We start from the raw sequence: 23,293 nt of genomic DNA, 5'->3' as shown, positions 1-23,293 counted from the left end.
GTCTGCAGAGCGGCAGTGAACAGTTCCCTTTGTTTCCCTGTGCCTCAGTTCCCCATTTCTCTTAAGCAAATTGTTTTGAAATGCCTTGACCATTGTAGAAGAGCTGGTACTCTTGACATTAGTTAAGGATTACCTGCTCTCCTAAAATGTCTGGGGTGAGGTTGTGTGCTGTTAAACAGTGACTAGGTCTTCCTCTAACAGAGAAAACCGGACTCTCTTCACAAAGCAGTACGTGCAGCTCTCTTTCTAAAGCAATCTGCGATCCTTTGACTTGAAGGATTTGAGATGCTTTTGACAGAGGGAGACTGGGAGATTTTAAAAGCCTTTAATTGCACGTCCATCAGGGTTTTGATTTCTAAAACTGAAATAATTTCTCAAGATGGATTTACCGATCATACTGGAGTTTCTTTTTAGTGTTCTGGTCAAATACTTTCCTCATGCAAAAGATACAGTATTTTGGTTTAAAACAATTTAAAAATGTATTTGTTAGAAGTTTTTAGGTGCTACTTAAAAAAGGAACTCTTAGAAATGAGCTTTGGTACCTAGTGGTGTGCCTCTGACAATGATTTGTAATCTGGACTTGACAAGTCTTGCACATATTCGGAATTGTTTCCAAAAGCTTTTGTTTTCGTGAAGTGGATAATGGGGGGTTGGAGGGGGGTGGGTGTCATGGTTTTTTTTTCCTTTTTTCTTCTTTTTTGGTCAGTTTTTAATCAGTTCAAACGTCAAGTTACTCAAGCAATCATGATAAAATAATTTAGGTTAGAAGGGGTTTCTGGCAGTTCAGTGCCATGCTGAGAGCAGGGTTTTTCAGTTGTATTTCTATAAACAGAGCTACGTAGAGTTTCTTTCTTCTGTTTTCTTTAGGAGACATTTGAGTTACCTCTGTCTGTTGATTATCAGTATGGTCGAAGATCAGTACAGTCATGCAGCAAATTATGCTGGGCGTAATTGGCTGAGCAAAAGTGCAGCATACAAATTATAGGTGAGGTCTGCTGGTGGCCCACTGGTTTCTTTTCAGAACTTGCCCCAGACAAGGCTACATACAGAATTTCTCTGCCTGCCCCCCGCCACTCCCTCACCAGGGTCTGGAGCGCACACGTGGTACAGTTCAGAGTTGCCTCAGCGACGACATCTTTCTGTAAGACCAGTATCCCCTACGGCCTGGGGTCGTTACAGCAGTCTCACTTGTGATAGCAAGGAGCTGGAACTGTCAGCCTTTATAATAAATACAGGGAAGTAACAGGCATAATTTTTATACATACACAATTTATGCATTGCTAGTACTTCTGATGCTTGAAAAATAAAATATTAAATAGTAATCAGTATAAAACTGTGGAATTGAAGGGAAATTATTCTGCAGGAAGAGGGGGGGTGGTTGTACTTGGCCACATATGAGTTTTTAAATATTCTACATAAGAATGGGGATTCTCTCATTCTGATAAGAAAACTGATGCTCAGAGGATTTCACGTGTTAATGTGCGATAAAGAATAAAAGGAAGCACGATAAAACCCAATCTTTAGGGCTTTTATCCGGTGTAGGATTTAAAGGTGCCGAGGTTCCACGTTCAGTTACATAGTTAGAGCTAAGTTCTCATCATCTTTAAGTTCCCATCTTCATAAAAGCGTGGCTTTGTTTCTTAGCGGACATACATTTATTTCTGTTTCTTTGTGTCCTCTGACGCCTGGACCGCATGGCTTTCGTAACAGTAAGACAGGAAGGCTGTTCTGAGAACATACTTCGTAACGTACCTAAATTAAACCTCTACCACTCAACAAAATTAAATCTGAATACTTGTATTAGACAAAATAATAATGTTTTCTGGAGCAATCTTAAACGAGAAATAATACACATTACAAATCTTTTCTGCACATGCTGACAAGCCTTTAAGTGTTAGAATTGACAAATAACAAATCCTTATCTAAAATGTACTTCCAGCCAATAGATACTTAGCACGTGTTGTTGGACCAAGTTCAATGTTCAGTGCTCTTAGAGTTTCAGGTTACTGCTGAGGCTGTCACAGCTGAACTGTCTCCTCGAAAGATCCAAAAATATTTGGGACCACAAAACATTTGGAATACACAGGAAATTTGCTTCTTTAAGAAATCACCCACCCGGGTCCTAGTTTGCTGGCGTGTGTGCCCCACGATTGTATTTATCAACAGTGATATGTTGGTTTGTGCATGGAAATCAAGTCCCAAATCGGTGCTCAAGGAAATAGCCCAAACTAAAGTGACCGGACTATGAAGTGTGCTTGCCAGCCGGGCTGCAGGTGTGTACAGCTGACAGCTGTACAGCTAACCAAGCGTTAGTCACAGAGTAGCTGGTCTCAGCCCCAGGAATCGTATCGGTGCAGGAACAGGTTTGCATAGGGAATGGCAAGGTGTGAAACAGCGATTACCAAAGCCCTTCTGTACAGCAGCACTTGATATGTCCCTTGAAGCCTTCCCCTGCTTAGATTTCTGACAAGGAGGGAGTTACGCTGCCGATGAGTACCCCAGGTACTCAAACGGTCAGAGGGAAGCTCAAATCCTAAGATAAAAAACTCCTAAACTTAAAGACCGACAGCAGCTTCCATTCCTTAAAGAGTTTGTAAGCCTGGCATTCCCTGGATCCATTCGCCTCGGTTCCTGAAAGGCAGCAAACGAGACGGGACTTCCCCAGGAGCAGAACTTGGAAGCCCTGGTAGAGAAGCAGAGGCGGTGGCTGACAGCCTCTCCCTTCCCTGCTGCGCAGCCTGGGTCAGGAGAGCAGATCCAAAATTTCTTGTTCCTGTACGTTTTACCAAGTGAGAGACCACAGGGGGCGAGCGCCCCAGTTTCTCCCTTCAATCTCGCACTCCATGACCTTTTGTTTCTAACTGAAGGTGGCCAGTCCCACAGCTCCGTCGGAGTTTCCTTAGCACCAAGGCACTGTGGTGACTACTTTCACAAATCCAACTCACTAGAAATGCTTTGAATTCAGGGTAGGAACGTCTCTCACTCTTGTGCAAGCTCCCAGCCTTATTTTCTGCAGTACGAAACCAAGTTTTGGACATTTGCAGCTGCTCGTAAAGAAATGAGTGGGACCACAGCAAGAAGCGGCTTCAGGCTTGTTCCAGTTTAGATAATCTCCCCCTCGCTCGGGCCACAAAAGCCGAAGAAGCATCCATGCTTACTCCAGTAGTTGGTAGGAGCGTGCCGCACCCGAGCTCAGCTGACATCACACGTGCCTAAAGGTGCTGTGAGCGCGTTCCTTGAGCCTTGGTGTCACTCACAGGTGCTTGACACAAACTGCGCGTTGCTGGAATTACTGCCCACAATGTACAGTGATGGTACCATTGCCCTGGGAGACGTCCTCCTGCTCACCTGATGGAAAGACCTCTCTGAGCCGCCACGGAGCATCTCCTCTCTGTTTCTGCCCAGCAAAAGTCATGGCAAACTTTTATCATCAGGGAAGTGTCTGACTGTGCAACAGCTGGGTGTTGCGAGCCAACAGGAGGAGGAGCCAGGACTCGTCGTGACCCCTGTAGCTTTGGCAAGAAGCTGTTCAACTTGGAACCTGGTGGACTTATCAGCGCAGCTAGATCCATGGTCAGCAGAGCTGAGATGCCGATGGGCAGCGCAGTTGGGTCCTGTGTTGCTTGATGAGGAGGGACAGCCGTCAGGTGACACGTCTGCTCTTCAGTGGGAGCACAGAGGTTATCTGAGCTAATTTGTAACTCGCTGAAGTCATGCTGGCAGTGGTGTGGTCTCGGCAGCGTGTCAGCTGAAGCAAGAAGCATAACTTGGTGTACACCGGGCGTCCTCCTCCTACAACAAGACTGTTATTTCAACAGCCACAAGAGCTCAGATGTGTGTTCACAACGCTGCCGGGCGGGCGTGCTCCAGAACAAGAAATACACGTTTTGCTCCTTAAGCTCAGGCGTTTAATTCTCCTCTCATTGCCCTGGAAGAGGAGATTGATGTATGTTGACCCTGATGCACCAGAGCCTCTGAAGCAAGAGATGGTGGGCGATTATGGCAGTCGCGGGCAAGAGCTGAGTGGCTTTGGCGGTGGGTCCGGTTGCTGTAAAGCAGGTGGGTTATCGCTGTGAGCTCTACAAACTTCATTGACCATAATCTGACCTCTTACCTCGGCGTGGCAGAGGCAGCAGCCAGCTCCTGGCTGGCACTCTACCCCAAGGAAAGCTGGGACCTTCAGAATATTTTGCCCTGCGGTACAAGTCAAACTCAAAATACCATGTGCTCTGCTGTGTGTATGCAGGTGCCTCAGCATCAATCAATCATCTCGGGACGAAATGGGGTGAGCTTACGCTAATGGCAGAGGTTTGAGCCATTGGTCTCCTCCTCTCTGGAGGTTTACGTGCTGTCTCCAGAGCAGGTGTGGTGTGCCCTGCATGGACATCGTGCTGCTGCCCGCAGACAGGCTCTTCTCTGCTTCCTGTGGAATTCAGAGAAGTTGTCATTGCCCAAGAGATTCATGCCATCACCTCTTGGCTGCTTCCATCCCTGAATGTTCCCAGGGAAGGAGAGAGCAATCTGTGGTCCAGATGATAGATAAATTATTCTAGATGGTGGTAGCAGCAATCACTGTTCATCCTTCCTCATGCCATTACACCAGGATAGGATTCAGGCTGGGACATGGACAAGGAAGCCACTCTGCAGACCCTGGGAGTGGACATGACCGCAATAGCTCTCTACCTTTCCTTAGTGCCCTTTCCCATCCTCTTTTCTCAACCTTCCTGCCGCAGTATGTTGCTTCCCAGCTATTCTTCAAGGCCTTCTTTGCTGTATCCATCCATGTCTGCACATCATGTCTTCTGCATTACCGTCTCACTCTCCTCTGCATGAGCTCAGCTTCTAGCGTAAAAGGATTTGGGGAGAAAGAGGACTCCATGCCGAGATTCATTTCTGATGCTGCTGGGGGGATGCACTCACAGTGCATCAGGCTCTGCTTTAGTAACAAGATTTTAAACTCTGCTTTTCCTACAAGGACTTTCCAAGTTCAGAGTAGATGTCCTCCCTAATTCAGCACAGGTTGCTTCTGTTCCTCGTTCCCTTCATCAGGCGGAGAGTTGTTTCTCGCAGCGCACCCACCGTGCAGATTCTGGCTCTGGTGACCTGTATGTTACCTTAATGTCACCCAGTCTATGAGCCCCACGTAGTCACCTCAGGAGCTGCCTGAGAGTCTGTCTTGAACACACACCGAATGGCTCAATCTCCAAATGCTTTAGGGAAATTTTCAGGTCATCTGGATTATTACAAGCTATCACAGGAGACCCGGCATTCCCCCACTGAGAAGCAGTGGGTATTTGTAATCCTTTCTGGCTTCCACATGTGTATGAAACACCAAATCCTCACAGACTGTACATACCAGGTCGTGGTGGCACTTACAGTCCTGTTGTGTTGACCATGAGGTAGACATGGGCGTCTCTCTGGCTTTCCAGGTTTCAAAGACATCTTCCTGGCAAGATCATCCATCAGAGCGTATCAACATGTATAAACACCTAAACGGGAGAGTGTAAGCAAATGGAGCCAGGCTCTTCTCAATGCACACACGTAGAGTTGTGCTCGGAGGTACAGCCCTAGAGAAGTGGGTGGTTGATTTATTTATTTATTTGACTCTGTGTCCTCTAAAACGATGATGATGATTGTTTCCATTGAGCATTACTTGAGCTTGGTCTTCCACACATGAAGTTGTGTCAGTAGCTTCACCTCCACAGTAGGAGCTTTTACCTCTCATTTTCTCTCATCCTGTTGGGTTTTTTTTGCCACGACAGTGGTTCATAACACCAAAAGTTCAACGTGTCAGTGGCGCTCGGATCCAGTAGGGACGGTGTATGGGAGTTAACGCAAGGGCTTTTTGGTATAATCTCCTGCAACCTTCAGGCACTGACCCTGCCAAAGCACTGACGCAGCAGATGTTACCCAAATCCTTCTAAGTAGGATAACGGAGGGAGCTTTGACCTACTTTAAAAAAATAATTAAAACAATATATATATTATTGCGGGTCAGGCTGGCAGCAACATCTGTAATGTCCAAGCGGTTCCGAGCGTGGAGGAAACCGGTAGAGTAGCAGCGCCGAGCTGGGGTGACACTGCAGGGACGTATAGCACGTAGGAGCCAGGCTCAGCCTACGTGCAGCTGCATCTTGGTGGGCACTCACCCCCCTCGTCCAGGCTGTTGGGGTCTCAGGGCTTGTCTGGGCTCACAGGCCAACACTGCTTGGCATGGCGCCGGGCAAGGGGGTCACCACTTGGTCACCTGAGGCTTTTCGCTGCCCGCAGGAAGGAGGGAATGGGCAGCACCAAGTGCTGGGGCACCACCTTCAGCCCCACCACTTTCCTTCATTTCCTTATACACTTTCTCCAAGCGCGTTGTGTCTGACCAACACAACCCTTTCCCATGTAACCATCAGGTAGGAGCTACTTGGCCATGTTGAGGGCACCTGTGCCCCCTCTCCCAGCCTTGGCACCCCACACCCCCGAGCTATGGTCACAGGGGTAGGTGCCTGCCCATTAAATTTACCAGGACGGACTCACCATCTTGTTCAGATCTCAACAGCTCGCAGCTGCTTGTAACTTGGTTGCTCTTCAGCCTTCAGGTCCCTTAACAGCCCTGGTAATATGTTCCTCCTCCAAAAGACCACTTACCCTGTTGTACCCAAGCCCCTTCCCACCTGCCCGCTGTCCAGGGACCTGCACCACACACCGAGGACACTCATCGCTTCTGCCAGGGGCATCAGGGAGGGTTCCTGCTCTTATAGCTTGTCCTTGTGCACAACGTTTTCCCTGAGGATGCTTTTGGAAGCTGCCCAAAGCAGTTGGCCGAGATGAGATCAGGATTTCATTTGACTCAGCATCGCTGAGTTACTTTCTTCCCAAAATATACCTTTAAGCCAAAATGTCTTGTCTTTTTTAACCTTTTTGCTATCAAGAGGACTTTGTTGTTTCACATCTACAGGATTTGGCCCTTTTGTGTCCATTTATTTGCTTCTTTTGCAGAGACCTTGACAGACACAGCCCCCCCCCAGCCCAGGCCTCTGCCACAAGGGCACATTGCTGGCTCATGTTCCACTTGGTGTCCACCAGGACTCCCCAGGTCCCATTCTGCCCAGCTGCTTTCCAGTTGCCCCAGCACATACTGGTGCAGGGGTTTGTTGTTCTACTTCCAAGTTCCTCTGCACCTCCCCTTGCTGAACTCCTCACAGGTGAGGACCAGTCTGAGGTGAGGAGAACAGCACAGGAACAATACGAAGGACAACCCTTTCCCTCTTTGTACTTAAGAACCTTTTGGGGTTTTGTGGTTTGGGGTTTGTTTTTTTTTTTTCACCTCTGTGTCATCTGACTCGGTGAACTTTTGGTAACTACTTTGTTCATACACGTCTACTTCTAAATAGCTCTCTCTTCTGACACATAAGGCCTAGAGACAGTTCACTCCCGGCATTTTTGATGTGGTACAGATCATTCCAGAACTCGAACGTGGAAGATGCTTTAATGGGGAATGTGCACACCAAGCAAAAGAGGGAGAACATCCCTCCCTCCCACCCCCATCCCAGCAGGACACTCACCTCTGGGAAGTTCATACAGAGGCTTCGTTTCTCAGCGTTTGCCCTGTAACAGTAAAAGCCCTAAATGCGAGGGGCTTTCACACCCTTTGAGCTGACAGCTTCCAATCTTCTAAACCACTTTCTACAGATAAACCACCTCACATCCAACACAGCTTCTCGCAGCGATGTGAAGACCTGTTGGCCACCATTTCCAGGAACACCCGGGCCCTGCTCTGTGGCTGCTGTTTGTTCTTCAGCCTTGCACTTGGGGAAATCTAAAGCCGTGGAAGGCTGTGATTTCCAGCGCTATGGCTTTGTCACCAAACCAGCTTCATGTGCCAGGCTACTCCTGACCGCAGCGTCAAAGGGGATCAGCCAGTTCTAGGTCTGCTTTTTGAGCCACAATCCACCTTGGAGGATACCTGGCTGTACGTGGGCTGGGACCAGCGAGGTCTTCCTGCTTCAAGGAAGCCACCCTCATGCCCAGATCTCCCACCATGGCAGTGGACAGATGTTTAAAATGGGGACAGCTGGCTTTGTCCTGGAACAAGCAAGAGCTGCTCCTGTGATCCAGCAACGCCGGTCAGCTGCAGGCAACTTCCCAAACCTCTCCGACAGGATCAGCAGGAGCCTCAACTACTCACCACCTACAGCGTTCTTAAACTGGCAGCTGTAAGAAGAGTTGTTTTGGGAAAGACAGAGGACAGGAAGAGAGCAGGGCAGGGAACGCAAGGCACTCACCACACATGCTCCCATGCCCCGCACCACAGTTGTGAGCAAAGGCAGCCGAGGATGAGGACTCGGGTTGCTGTGGGTGTCTGGTGGCTCAGGTAACATCAGCACAAAACAGCTTCTCTCCCACCTTCGCCCCAGCAACACCAGACTCATTTTTCCCTCACCATCCCAGCCCATTACCCTTCATTATTTTACAGCAGGCTGTCACAAACCCACCTAAAGACTTTATGTATTTCAACACAAAGCAGCCACTAAGTGAAGCAACATAATTTATTCGACATTATACCAAACATGGATGCTCCTGCTCCAGACCCAGACTTGACCTTAAAACAATTTCAAATCCTGGATTTGCTGTATTGGCAGTATCAGAGTTCCCCGCCTGAGAGCTGAACATGTCGGTATTACAGCTATCGAAACAGAAAAGTAAGCACAGGAGCCGTCGAGCTCATAAGCACTGATAGTCCATTTCCACTGTGAACTCACTTCCAGTTTTGGGGTGCCGGAAGAGACGACAAGGCCATGGGAAAAGTATTTCGGTATACAGCAGCTCTCAGTTACTCAAGCCAGAGTAGCATCTAACTACAAGAACAAGGGAATATGGATTTTATTTTTCTCTTTCTCAATTAATAGGCAGGCTAAGAGAAGCAGCTCCCACCTGCAGCAGAGGGGCTGCGGAGTGCTCCCTCTCCCTCACTCCTCTTAATCAATGAGGTACCACAATACAACACAGCTCTTGATGACAGCAAATTTAAACAAACAAACAAACAAAAATCACCCTTATACTACTGTTTTAACACCATAAAACTGTGCAGCACTGTCACACCTGGTAGAGCCTGCCTGGAAACCCACAAAACCCACCCAGGGACAAACACACAGCTGAAGATGGGACGTAGATGTGACACAGAGCATCGCAACCAGCGTCACAGCTCAGCTCCCTGCCCATAGCTCCGGCTGGGCAGACGCTCTCTTTCAAACTGCTTTACTCCCATCTAACCACCGCTGACCGAGTCATGCCAAAAAGAAGTGACTAGTACATACTGGCAGCAAACAAATCCACAGTCGTCCACTCTCCCAGACTGTTCCCACAGCTGAGCCCCAGGGCAGTGTTGTTACCCACCAGGCTGCCACCTCCCCGTGCAAGAAGGGGCTGGAGTTTATACACGGTATGCAGTTTACAATGCGGAAAGACGAGATGAGCGTGAGCAGTGCTGGAAAATCCAGAGAAACCTTTTTCCTCCGTGAGTTACTGACTTTGTTTCTCCAGACGCAGCCTTAGAAAGGAGACAGGAGGTGTTGCAGCTGTACACATAGTTTCTGAGGCTATCACACGAGGCAGTCCTAGTTGAAATAACGCACACATTCATTACACAGCTTAGTTTTACACAATTTTCTTCTTCAAATAGTTTTTAATGTGCATCATGAAATTGGTCATCCCTTTCTCCCTCGTTACTGACACGGAGGCAGTATATACTGTGTGATCTCACAATCTGAATTACCAGAAATAAAATGAAAACTGTTTTCAGGGAAACATGCATTTATTGTTAAGCATTCCCAGTGAAAATCAACATCTTTTAAAATGTGTGTTTATTAAAAAATCATTTCGTGTACAAAAGTGTTTGTGTAGTTTTTATTTTCAAGACAAAAAACACTGATGCTGCATTCCAGCCCACCCGCTGCTCCTGTACAGGAAGGCTGATGCTCAGGAACCAACCTCCCGCAATATTTTTTTCTTTATTGGTAATTTTTTTTCTTTTTTTTTTTTTTATTAATTAGAAAAGTCAGGATTTAGGATGGCAAAGGTAGAGTGAAAAGCAGGGTTCTTCAACAGTTGACATCAGCATTCGTATGATGGCAGCCTCCTTCAGACACCACGACAGAGCACCAGCAGTTGCCGCAAATCGTAAGACGGACAAGTACAGCATTTTCACAGTACATTTCCTCGTCTGTTGAGTCAGATCTCTTAACTGACATTATCAACGAACGGCTCAGCACCATAAGCGATCGGCTAGCTATTCTGATGCCTACAAAGCAGGTAACAGCAGAGAAGGAACATCACATCACAGTACAGTGCAAATGATTTGCCAGGGTTTGTCCAGTGAGAACAAATCTGAAGTCGAGTTGCTACCTACAGAGCACTGCGGCCGGATAACCGAGCAAGAAGCAAAATGCGTTAAGGACAGCCGGTCTTGTGAGTCTAACGATGAATCAGCTGATGACGCTAACACCACCAAAGGGAAGAGCAAGCTACATGATTTACCGATGGGTTTGGAATAGATCAGAAAACTATCAAGCAGGAAGCGATTGCCCCTTTGCCTAGCCATAGGAGGAAGCTGTGCCTGGAAAATGAGGACAGTAACAGTGAAAACATCTATGCGGTCTTCCCAGAAAAAAAAAAAAAAAAGCTTTAGGCACCAAATGAGCATCTTGACTTCCACACTTCAGTTCTGTGACGCAACAGACGGCACGATGAGATGCGCTTTGGCTATCTATTGTTGAGTCGACTGCTCATCAAAACCACACAAAGCCAACCACCTGATCGCAAATCAGCAGCCAGGCTCATCTCATCGTGATGCTTCTCATCAACTCTATCAACAAAACATAGCAGGAGAGGACACCTCATCTTCTCCTTGCCTCTGCTCATCAGCAGACATTAAAGGAAAACTAACTTTCACTGCTAAATTATTTAACATTTCCCCCTCTAGGCAAGCCTCCAAGTCTAAGCCAGCTTTTGTTGGTGTTTAGGAAGGAAACGAGGGACACGCACACGGTTCGGTTTCCCCTTGCGCTGAAAAGGGAACACTTCACCTTCACAGTATATGACCAATGCAGTAAACAAGAACTCTTGCTGGAAACCGTGGTTTGATTTCCACCCCCCTCCCCTTCTCCTTTCCCCCATTAAATAAGCAATCCATATGCTCTGAAGTGCCTAGTCTGATTCACAGCTGTTAAGCTTAAATTTGCATAGTTTAAATGTTTCTGTTACCCACACCATATAATGCAGATTTGGCGTTACAAGGTAAGCTTCTTTCTGGCTATTTAATTCCTCCTTTCAGACAACAACAACAAAAAAATCCTATATTCCACATGTAAGTGTTCCAATAGTAATTTACTTGGAAAACAGTTAAATACAATAATAATTTAAAAAAAAAAAAACAACCAAGACATATTCCTACACCATTAGTACCTAATCGCTCGGATAAATACTACCGAACCAATTATAGTCAAGGCCCCATGTACTCTGTGGCAAGGGTTTTTTTGTGGTTTTATTATTTTTTTTTTAAATATTTAAGTTTGGAATATGCAGCATCTTTCCAGAAGGATATGTTCCTAAGTTTTTGTCTCCAAAATGTACCAGTTTGTCACACTGAGAACACAGCTTGTTCACAGAAGCAATGGGAGGAAGCTGTGAATTTGGCGAGTGGGGTGGGATATAGTCAAGGCTTTTGGCACTCATGGGTAAACGGAGGTTTTTGGCAACAGGAAAGGGCATTTCTCTACATTTGCGCAAAGCTGCAGTTTACTTTTTGAGGAACTGGACGAGAAAGGAGTTTCTTGTTCCCCACCAACAAAACAAACAAGGAATAAACCACTTTGCTCAATGCACGTTAAAACATTCAGCAGTGAAATCTGATTGATGCTCTGGCAATCAGTAAGCTTCGTTACCAATACCTTGTTTGGAAAAACGGGGCCATTTAAGACTTCAAAATTACTGTTTCAAGCTGTCGTCTTACACAATAGAGGAAGACAATGCCAGATTTATTTGTACTTAGAAAGCAACTGTACCCATGTTTTATGTTCTTGTTTTGTTGTAAGAAAGTGGTAAATGAGCAGCCGGAGCGGACTGCGTGGCAACTCCACGTCTGTGAATGCACAGGGCCCTGAATATAGCGATGTTCAGTCATACAGAAAACAGAACTACCATTTGTATGTACAAACTCACAATGATAAACTGAACACTAACAGCAAAATTCCTAGGGCTCAGCCCCAGCTGCAGTTAAACTAACCTTGTACAACATTATCCCTATATTCAACTCTGGTAATTACCAAGAATACAAAAACATTCCTCATAAAGGACTCGCATGTCAAAATTCAGAGGGACTTCAGACCACAGATGTCTCCCTAATGCCGGGTCATGTTTCCTTCCCAGCCCAGTTCTGGAGAAGCTTCCCTCCTGCCACCATCTGAGCTAGCATCAAACTATCTTTGCTACCAAGCACACGGATGGAGGGCAAAAACCAGTATCCAACATCTATACATTAGGGGAAAGGGGAAGACGAGTGTTTTGCAGTAGAGAAGAAAATGAGGTAACTTCATGAGAGAAATAAAACTTAACAGGGCATTGTTCCAGAGGTGACCGTGCTCACCTAAGAACCGTTTCCTCTTTTCTCCCCCTCCCCCTTTCCCTGGCTTCCTTTGTCCCTTTGTGTACTGTTGAAAAAACCTGCTGTTCTTAGGAGACTAATCTTATCAAAAGACACGTTCAGAAGCCCATAACTGAGAAGTTTTATGTCCCCGACAATGATTTCCAAGTTCTTTCTTTTGATAAATAGCAGCGAAGAACAAGGGAAAGTAGTCAGCAATTCATAATTACCACCAGGGTAAAAAAAAAAAAAAAAAGTGTTGATGTAATCAAGAAATTCTTAGCCTGTATAACAGAAAAGACAGCAACTTGAGATTAACACAAGTGGCATTTTGCCATAGTTTCCTACCGTCCCTGGTTTTCACCTAACAAACCAGCTGAACAGTAGCAGCTTCTTGTTAAAAAAAAATAAATAAATACAAGGAAAGACAAAACAACTCATTTCCTTTGGCATCATTGCAAATGATTTACATTAACTCAAGAAAACCCAAGAAAACTGATCACTGACTACACCTTAAAAAGCAGTAAGTAGAAAGACTAAGCAAATGCATTTAGTATTGCACCGATATGAGTTCAAAGTATTTACTGCCTGTGCCCTGAAATATTTTAAGTTTGGACACGTGAGACAGAGCAGCACAGGGAACGTCCCTGAACTAGCTAGGTCTCTACAGCTCTATTTTCTGGTTCTGTTCCCCTACCACTATGCTCCAAATACTTAACAGATACAATAATGTTCCTGATTTCCTCTAGTATGATTTATAAACAAACTGTCTATGAAGCGTGAAACTATTTCAACTTGCACTTCATAGCTTCAGAAAAATCCCAAACAGACATGTATTTCCCCACCCCATCAATCTGCTGTTTAGGAGGGGGGGAAAAAAAAAAAAAAAAAAAGAGTCATGGAAAAGATGACTTATACAGTACTCCATTATCCACAATCCCCATTCTCTGGTCTCAGGATTTCTCTGAGCTTCTTTGTCAGATATATTCTCAAAAGTTAGCATCGTATTCACAAAGACATTACAGCTCTCTTTAAATAGATGTACTAGCATTTGAAGTTGCAAAACTAATAATTTTCAAGCTTTTGCACTCAGGATGAAATGTCATTTTAATACAAATAAAAGGACTGACTGTATGTACAAGCCAAGGAAAGATTTCAGTTCTCGTTTATCAGAAACATCAATCCAAAAGAAAGCTAAATTGAGAACACACTTCTACTTCTATGTGCATTTGAAGTATGTACAGTAAAAACACCAACACAGCCTCCATGTGTCAACTAGAGAAAAACGCAAGCAAGGATGAATTTTAAAGTACCTGGTAAGCGATCCCTAAATTGAAGCCCAAAATAAAGCTAGAAAACCGCTGCAAAAAACAGCTGATTGCATCGTATCAAGTACTCAAAGAAAAATTTTTTAATTCTCAGTACGCCAGAGAACAGCTTTCTCCTCCTTCAAACCCAGTGAAATCATATCGTCCAGAATGTACTGAAGAACATTTTACACCTATTTAACACAAAAAAAAAGGAAAGAAAACCAGCTCCATCTTTTTGTGCTATATCGAGGCATACTCCTTACAAGATTGTGTAGAAAACACGATGGATGAAAATCATTACTGGTAATTCAAAATATATTCTTTAAAGGGGAGCCTAGACTACTGTAAATGGCACACGTAATACCCACAGATGATGGAACATAATCTAGTGAGGATTTTTGGCTGCATGATGTAAGGGAGAGGAGAATCAGGTTTCCCAATTAATAAGCTAGAAAGAAACCGGTTCTGAATAGGTCACCATTCGGAACTTTGGGGAAGTCTTGAAAGTCTTTCAGGAAAAAAGTTACAAGAACACTCGAGTATTTCAATGGTGCTCTCTTCAGCGACCCTACCTAATATGTCTATTAAGTACAAGCATGCAAATATAGGTCAATCCACAGGCACATAGGATCCATGTTAAAAACAGTAAGATAGCTGTGATGAGTGGCACCAACAATTCTGATGACTAACACTCAAAAATGTTGCTTTCCGAATTACTAAATCAAAATCCTGAAGCAAGTTCCTGCTAGTCTTCGTCACACTGCTAAACACTAAAGTAGGCATGTTTTTCCCCCATTATTGTAGCTGAGCTCAAAGGATTTTTACAATATTTAGTAAGAAAAAAAATTAAAGTATTTCCCCTTTTTAAATTTACACAGACGTTTAATTAGCTTTATTTACAGAGCGGTTTTTTTCAGTCTCCAATAGTGCCTAGATAGCATCATCAGGCAAGAGTGCCAGTTTTAAAAGAGAATCTATATAGAATCCTAAAAATAACAGATGGTGATGCTCCTCCAGAAGGGGCAAGCTGGACTACTGAAGCAGCTCTCTCTACATGGCTCAGTTACTCAGGAGTAATTCTGTTGCAGTCTCTACATCCCATGATTTTGAAGACAAGGCCACTATTACTGCATTCTGCAATGAGAAAACAAAAGCAATAACATTTTCAGTGTGTGAACCTGCAGCGCTGAGAAGTGGAATGAAAAGTTCACAGATTAATCAGAACTTGCTAGTTTACCATTAGTTAAATCCTAAATCATAATTTACAGAAAAAAATATTTCAAAAAAGACAAGGGTAGCTCATGAGATTTACTAATAACATAGTATTTGAAAACTTTGATTCTTAAAAATAATTAGTAAAACAGAATTATTAGTCCTACAAATGTCACGGAAATAACAAGTCTACTTCAGTATACTGATGACTCCCTACATTTATACACATATACTTGCCCTGCCCCTACTGAAAAATCTTTAAGTTAGTTATATATACTTACCCTATCAAAGCCCATAGCACAAAGGTTTTCTATTTTTTTGGTGTATTCTGGACTAGAAACTGGTGCTCCAGCATACACATGTGCCCAAAGTCGAGCTGTCTGTTTAAACATTTCTGGATTTTGTTTGTACTACACAAAAGAGAGAGGGGGGAGAAAGGGAAAGTTAAATCAGCTCAGCAATCCAACCAAAAAGCAAGATGATACGGCAGATTCCAATCTATCGTTCTTTCTACACTATCTTCAACAGTGTTTCACACTGATCATACTGCTATTTTTGAAATGAAATTTAGAGGTGAGGATTACACATAGAGTATATGCTTGCCTATGCAAGCAGTTGATCTAATGAATTTGCCTTTAGGTTTAATTACACATTACAGGTATTTTATGTGTACAATCAGGTACTGCTCTCAATTGCACTGATCAAAAGTAAGTAGCTATATTTAGCAGAGCTACTGAAAATTTATATTCAGTGTGACAGAGCACCAATTATCCCTATGTTAACATCTCCTGAATGTATGTACTGCATACTACTCTAATGCATTTCTCTCATCAGTTAAAAATATGCCTGGTTTTATACACTGCAAGTAGGTCTGCAGTTTTTCAGTCAGGGCTGACATTTTACTACCAGGCTTCCTTCTGAGAACAAGGATATTGATAGCATATGTGACAAAAGAAGGGCTGAAAAATGGGTGAGCATGTGCAAAAAGCTAGGAAGCTACAACTTTTTTCATGCAAGCTATTATTCACCAGAAAAAACACCCATCATGCAGGATATGTAAATATTGTTTAGCACCAATCTCGTCACTAACAAGTTTTGTAATAAATAACAGAATGGACCTTATCACAGACAGTTTTCAGCCTACACCAAGAACTCAAAAGCCAAGAAAGTGGGTCATCTGTCATAAACTGTACTCAGAAAGGCAAGACGAGTTTCCTATTTTAGCAACTTTTCTATGTAATATCAAGTTTAAGTTTTTTGTATGTAAAAAAAAAAATCTTTCCCTTAATCATTACACTTTTAAAAAAAAAGTAGGTATTCCCATCTTTTGATATATAATAACTTCTAGCACCAAATAATAAGACGAGATATTGGGAAAGATATTATTCAAATATTTAGATGCATTTTCAGGATAGAAACATGGCTGATTATCATTCTAATCATTCTATTCATACATGAAAACAATCATTAAATCTATAAAGTACTGTCAAAGTAAATACAATACTTTTTACTGCTGTACCTTTCATTTTACCTCTCCTACAGCAACACACACAAACTACACTGCATTCCGTGCTTTTTACACCTCCCACTAATTCTGCTCCACATGAAGTAATTTGTGTATTTACTATCTAATTATTAATGGCATTAGAACATAGGAGACAATCTGTTGTTGGAAATAATGCACTGTGTTATAAATACAGTAGTCTGTAATAAATTTCTTTGGTTGTAATGACTAGAAAAGAGGAAGGATTAAGTTAAGCACCAGCAGCATCCTGAAGTAGTATATTCTTCTGCTCTTAAGAGATCTTCCCACAACTTTTTTTTTTTTTTTTAATATTTTTGAGAACACTGCCAAGCCTAGAAAGCAACTAGCTGAAGTGCAAAGAATTAGTCATAACTGCATAACTGCATTTTATTCAGAACTAGCTTTTAGTGTTCTATAAATAAAATTCCTTTACTTAGGTATCCGCAAATAATCTAGCTTCTTACTGAATTGAGAAAAGCCTAAAGGCACCTTTTACTGATGTCTCTATATCAGGAATCTGAGGCAGTTTATGTTGCTGTACATAAAAAAAAAAAAGCAACTAGTTGAAGTAGTTTTGACACCAGACAGCTGGTGTCTGAAAATACTGCCATTATTCAAACAGGAGTTCTCCCTGTGTTCTCCCTGGGATTCAGCTCAAGAGCTTGTAGGACACTGCCATTTACCTGGACAGCTTAGTAGTCCAACACATAGTTTCGTAAATTAAAATAATGCAAAATGAGTGTAGAGGATAACTACTTCCTTGTGAATTTTTGTCTTGGAAAAAAACCACAACCAAACCAAAACCCAAACAAACTAAAAAAGACCCCAGCACCAAATAAAACGCATGAAGGAACTGGGTGTTTACCACCACATCTCTCAGACCTTATAATCGCTTTCTACTCACATACACATGCTTGTAACTCAAGGCCAAACCCCAGTATAGTTTTCATGCGGGTATTTGCAGGGAAGAGGAGAAATTGAATCCTACCCACATCAGCCATGCCACATTCCCACTGGACACATCCACACAAGCACCTGAGAGGCAGCGTGGAAAAATCACTCTTCACAATCTAAAGTTTCAGGAAGTTCTTTGCCTGAGAAAAAACTCTTTCCAGCTCGAGTGCTTCTAGAAGACCGTTACGATTCCCACACAAAATTCTACCATTAGGGCCAGAATGGGAAACAAACACTATTCTTGTTCTTTGTAAAAAAGGAAAAAGCGGTGGTGTTTAATAAAGAGAGAATGTGACAGCAAGGGCATGCATCCGGCAAGAAAAAACAGTGCAGGGACATGCCTGGTGGCCTCGCTGGCCTTTGCAACAATTGCTCCTGAGTAGAGCAATTCAGTCTGACAGAACTGTTCAGGGACATTTGTTCAGAGCAGCCTTACAGAACTGCAGAATCCCAAATCCCACAAGCAAACCTTCTGTCCTTACTACTGAGTACAGTAGTAGCAAACAGCTCTCCCCCACCCAGTGGTGCAATGGGCCACCTCTGATCTTCATGTTTCCCTCCAAATCCTGACAGGTTTGATAAACTGCTAATTTATGATCCTACAGAGATTTTATAGGGAAGGAGTGCGCACTTTGTCACCCTGTCCTGGAGGGTCCTGACTTACAGGAGATATAGACGAGACTGATGTTGGAAGAACCTTCTCTTTGCTTTGTTCTTTTGTTACTGAAATCCAGCCGTACTATCAGTCATTGGGGAAGCCAGGCCTTCTCTCTCTTCCCAGAGCAAAAAGGAAAACACCGCACACATACTTTGGACTTTGTTGAAAATTGTCAGACTATGAAGTTATGGAATGACTGTTTCTATCTTTCAACAACACTTTAAATAGAACCATATCAGTCCTGGTATGGCACATGATACAACTGACATTTTATTGTTATTACTTTTTATAAGTTATTGCTACTGTCTGAAAAGTAACAAATCCTGTTGATTATAGAATACTAATGATACCAATTCAACCAGTGACTAAAACAGTTATCCCAAGTACTTGCAAAGGTAAAATACATAGGATACTTCATTCAGATAAATCGCACCTCAGGATTAAATGCAACAGTAATTAAAGTCACTATTCATAAAATTTTGATGTTAAACAAATACGATGCTCAACCATATTTATATTAATCTGGAAGAGGAGCTACATACCAAGCCAAATTCAATGAACACCATCACGTTAAATCTCATTTTGAACCAATACAACATTGCTTTTCTTATACTAGAAGCCTTAGATTTTAAAAGCCAAGTTATACTGGAATTCATTTATCTATGCTGTTATCTCCTGACATTTCTGACAAGCTAAATAGGAACAAAACTAATAAAATAAACCTCCTGACACTGTACTGCTACTTACTCTGGAATCCAAAGAGTAAAGAGCACAAAACACCATAGTAACTCACACTTACTCTAGGGCAATTTTCCAATAAATTCCTTTAAATCTTTATGTCCCCCAAGGTTTGGGACCTAATCTAAGTTAGCAAAGGTTACAGAAGTGGTACAAATTCACAGCCAACTGGGTATCTCACCTGGTTTGCCACTACTGCATCTTGTGGATCATCTGGTTCTGCAGCTGCCAACAATGCTTGCAGCGATAACAACACTGTTCTTAGAGTCATTGCCGCTGCCCTAAAATTAAAAATTTGAAAATGACTTTACAAACTCTTACGCCTGTACTCACCTTTGTTGCTGTACTCATATCATAGAAGATATAAGAGGACATGTATAGATTGCATGTCTAAGAATCATAATTTTAGATGGCTGCAGATTATAGGCATTAGAATACCATTCAATATATATATATTCAAATAGGGTTTTGAATGTGAACTTTCTTATTAACAATGCATTCTTAAGCTTTTGGAAAACACAGTCCTTGACCTACGTATTTGATCATGCCTGCTAAACAGAATTCCTTTCATTTGGAGAAAAAAAAAAAAAAAGAGCCATGTTGAAGCTTGTGTTGTCCTTCCTTACTACACCAGTAACAGCACCTTGCGTAAAGTCTAGGTACTGAACTGGCAGTTCATGTGTGCTCCCTCTGCTGGCACTCTTCATAGCGAAATAGCATATACAGAAATAGTGACCTGTATTTTAAATAACAGACAAGGAATTTTATACAATAGATATCTTTTGCATTGCATCAGTTTTCATATGACATTTTTCAATAAAATGTAACAGTTTACATGATTAATTACTACTATAATAAAAAAATAAAGGTTTGGCTATTACAGAATGTGCATTTTCTGTCCAGAATTTCAGATTCTCTTCCAGTTAAACATAAGTGTTTCAGGTTCCAAGCTGAATGCTTCTTCCAAGCCAAAGAATGTTTCTTTAAATTACAAAGCTGGGGATTAACTAGTAAGATTATATTTAATCAGATAAAGAACACGTAGTTACTGAAACATATCCTCAGCTGTGTGATGAGAGCCTCGCTAACACAGTAAACTCGAGAGTGCAAAGTATCTTGTTTTTTCCACACCTAAATCACACACACAAAAAACCTGAGTGAAAGAACATAGAAATATTTTTGCTTTATATGTGTTTATGATATTTTACTCTTAGAATTTCCTGTTCTTTGTGATGTCTACTGGTTTATACTGTCTTGAAATTAATCTATTTAATGTACGCATTGATGACATAATTCACAGTGGTATCTGCTAGTACTAAATAAATGTAATGCAACATTTTTACTATTCCAGCATTCAGGTATAACAGAATGCTAAGTCTTTCAGCTCGAATGGATTTAACCATTTTTATTTTTATGCAGTGAATTTCAGGAACCACACCACCACACATGCTATAAAACCTAGAGAGTCTTCTTTCTGAGTTAAATAATTTTATTATTCTATTTAGTATAGATTTAAAGCTAGACTTAACATGAAATATCTATCAACTATAACTGACACTGTAGATATTTTCACCAAATAAAAGCTGTTCTGCACTTTCCTTTACAGAAATCCTTCTACTTTAGAGACATCTGAAAAAACACTGCCATTATTTAAAATAAAGAAGATGACATGAAATGGGTCTTGGCCACCTGTGCCACATTTACATGCAATTTACTTCCATTTACACTGTACCTTCTAGGAGTAGAAAATATACCTGGGGGAGCAGGAGGCACTGCTAAGGACCAAAGGTGCCATGGACACCTAGAACACAACTTCTGGGCTGGCTTTGGCTTTCAAGACTGATAGGCCTTTTCAGTCCCTGTTCATCTGTTATGTTTGTAGGTTTTTTTAAAAAAGCATACTGAGACTTGAACTTCTGTTCTGACATTCCAATTTCAAAATGAGTAATAAAAATAAATATCTCATCCATTTGGATATACAGATGGCTATATGCTCAAAGAACTCAAACTCTACAATAATGAGTTTATAGACAAGACTAGTTTAGCTACATATGTAAAAAGGTTTAAAAATGCAGTTTACAACTTATTTTAAAGTCTTATGTCTCAAGATGGCTTTCACATCTCATGCATAATAAGCCCAAGTCTTCATTGGACACAAATGAAAACCGGCTACAGCTTCAGATGCTGTTTGTATTTAAAAAAGGAAATTAAATTTTGTGATTAACAGTAAAGAAAATCTGACATATTCTGTGTAACTATTGTATACTCATAGAACATTTTCTACCTTTAGCACACCAATTAACTTTCCTGATCAAAGAAAGTAAGAAACTCTTGTTATTTTCTACGTCACTTAGTCTTAATTTTTCAGACATAAATTAAGATTCCCAGAAGAAACTGGAGGGACAGCTAAAAATAGATTCTCATTTCCCAACTACCTTAAAAAGCTCTTCTTCCTTCCTTCCCATTACGTTCTTTTGGGAGAATAAACTGAATGGAGATGACTGCCCAGAACTACACTTACAGACACGAATAAGGCAGGACCTGTTCCTTGTCAGCAAAGAGCAAAAACAATTCTCATCATCAGTTCTGGAGGAAAATCTATCCTGATAAGTGGCACAAAACTAAAAGCCCAACACACACACCCCCCCCACAATATCCCCACAAGCTAGAGAAGAATGCACTGCAAAAGAAGTTGTATTTTCCTTAAAACAAACTTTCAGTGGAAAGATACAACTTCTGCATTTTCCAGTGCTCCTCAAGGGTTTATTTTTCCAGAATAGAATCCTGAAGGAAAAAAAATAAAATAGGTATTTCCAACTGTTCTTATATTTGAAATTTACTTCTAGGTGTGGCTTTATGCACAACATCTCATGGAGTTCAAGCAACTCCCTTTGGTAACTTAAGCTAGCTACATGCTTGTGATTTAGTTTTTTTTCCTCTCCTCCTTGAGAAAGGCAAGGTTTTGTATCACTCTTGACAGACTTCTGTCTAATCTGGTCTTAACTGGAGCCCCACAGGTTTCCTGGAGAAAAAAAAAAAAAATCTATTTCAATGCTTCACCGTGCTTGATAGTCTGCATGCTACAATGGCTTTCCAACCTTTCACTGTAAGTCATATTTGCTTGGGCCATTATTCTTGTTACTTTACTCTGGATTTTCCCTATGGCTCCTACCTTTTTTAGGAATACAACACTCAAAGTGGGTACACTACTCCAACAGAAGCGTGACCAATCATAAATAAAAAGCAGACAGCTTATATCATGAGTTTTGCAGGTGAAAGTTCCTATATCCCAGCATCCTATTTGCCTTGCACATGACATTACACTGCCTTTGTCCCATGACATTACTGGCTCCTGTTTTCTCCTAAAGTTTACAACAACCCTTGACTCCCTCCCCCATCCCAAAATGCTGCTTAGCCACTATGCAGGCTTGCAAGTTTGACATTACAAAACTGGAGGAAAGGCCAGTAACATCTACCAGTGAGCTGCAGAAAGCTCACTACAGCGAAGCACCGTCCCTCCGAGAACTTCAAACTAAAAGCTTCCATTCTGAACATCCTAACCAAAACCAGGCTTTCTGTTGGCACTGCATTTGTTAAACAGCAAGGGAAACATGGAGCGAATCAGAACAAAGAAAGTTGATATATATTTTATTCACGTACACTTTTTTTTTTTGGTAATATCTTGGGGCATTTCCATTAAAAAAAGAGCACCCCTAGTTTGGGTGAATGCAGTGATAATGTTAAAAAGCACAGCAAGCCAGCTGTGCCCTGCATGCCTGAGGTAAGAAATCTCTTACCTTTTGACGAGCTGAAAGAGTCCTACGAGGATTATGAAACACTGCCAGTTTTTCTTTTTCTTCTTCATTTTAAAAAGCTAAGTAATTTTCCATTTAGGAAGTTTTTCCTTATGTTCTGGACATTCCTCTCTGGAAACAATCTCTCTGGGTTACTTTGAGAGGTAACCCAGCAGAACAACAGGAACAGCTGCAGCCTGCAGATTACTGCTCCACTCCATCAACCAAACATGGCTACTGGGAACGATTTTTTAAAAATTATTTTTTTAAAATAATCTGCAATATTTATTCCATTTGTGAAATAACTAAGCTTGTTAATCCCAGAGAAAAGCTCTGGAAACTTGTACCAAGGGCTTATGGAATCTGGAAGGAGAGAGGAAATGAATAAGGCCTTTGAGTGGAAGCCCGCTGTATAGTCATCGTTTACAGGAGAAATACAAGACTGGGCACCCATTAGGGAAAGCAGAAAAAAAAA

At 42.1% G+C, this 23,293-nt stretch overlaps 1 protein-coding gene across 1 annotated transcript in view; it reads right to left on the bottom strand.

The window, feature by feature from the left end:
• Positions 1-14,798: 14,798 nt before the first annotated feature.
• The window catches only part of UBE2K (ubiquitin-conjugating enzyme E2K), a 23,254-nt gene continuing 14,759 nt past the window's right edge, over positions 14,799-23,293 (bottom strand). Inside the window, exons 5-7 of the mRNA XM_009884944.1 lie at positions 19,206-19,305; positions 15,431-15,559; positions 14,799-15,071 (exon numbers count right to left, since the gene is read on the bottom strand). Of these exons, the coding sequence (XP_009883246.1) occupies positions 14,997-15,071; positions 15,431-15,559; positions 19,206-19,305 (304 nt within the window). The 3' untranslated portion in view covers positions 14,799-14,996. The remainder of the gene's footprint in view (positions 15,072-15,430; positions 15,560-19,205; positions 19,306-23,293) is intronic.

Source organism: Charadrius vociferus, unplaced genomic scaffold, assembly GCF_000708025.1.
Source record: "Charadrius vociferus isolate BGI_N301 unplaced genomic scaffold, ASM70802v2 scaffold134, whole genome shotgun sequence".
NCBI lineage: Eukaryota > Metazoa > Chordata > Aves > Charadriiformes > Charadriidae > Charadrius > Charadrius vociferus.
The sequence above is the reverse complement of the archived record's forward strand: the minus strand, read 5'-3'. Positions and strand labels throughout refer to the sequence as shown.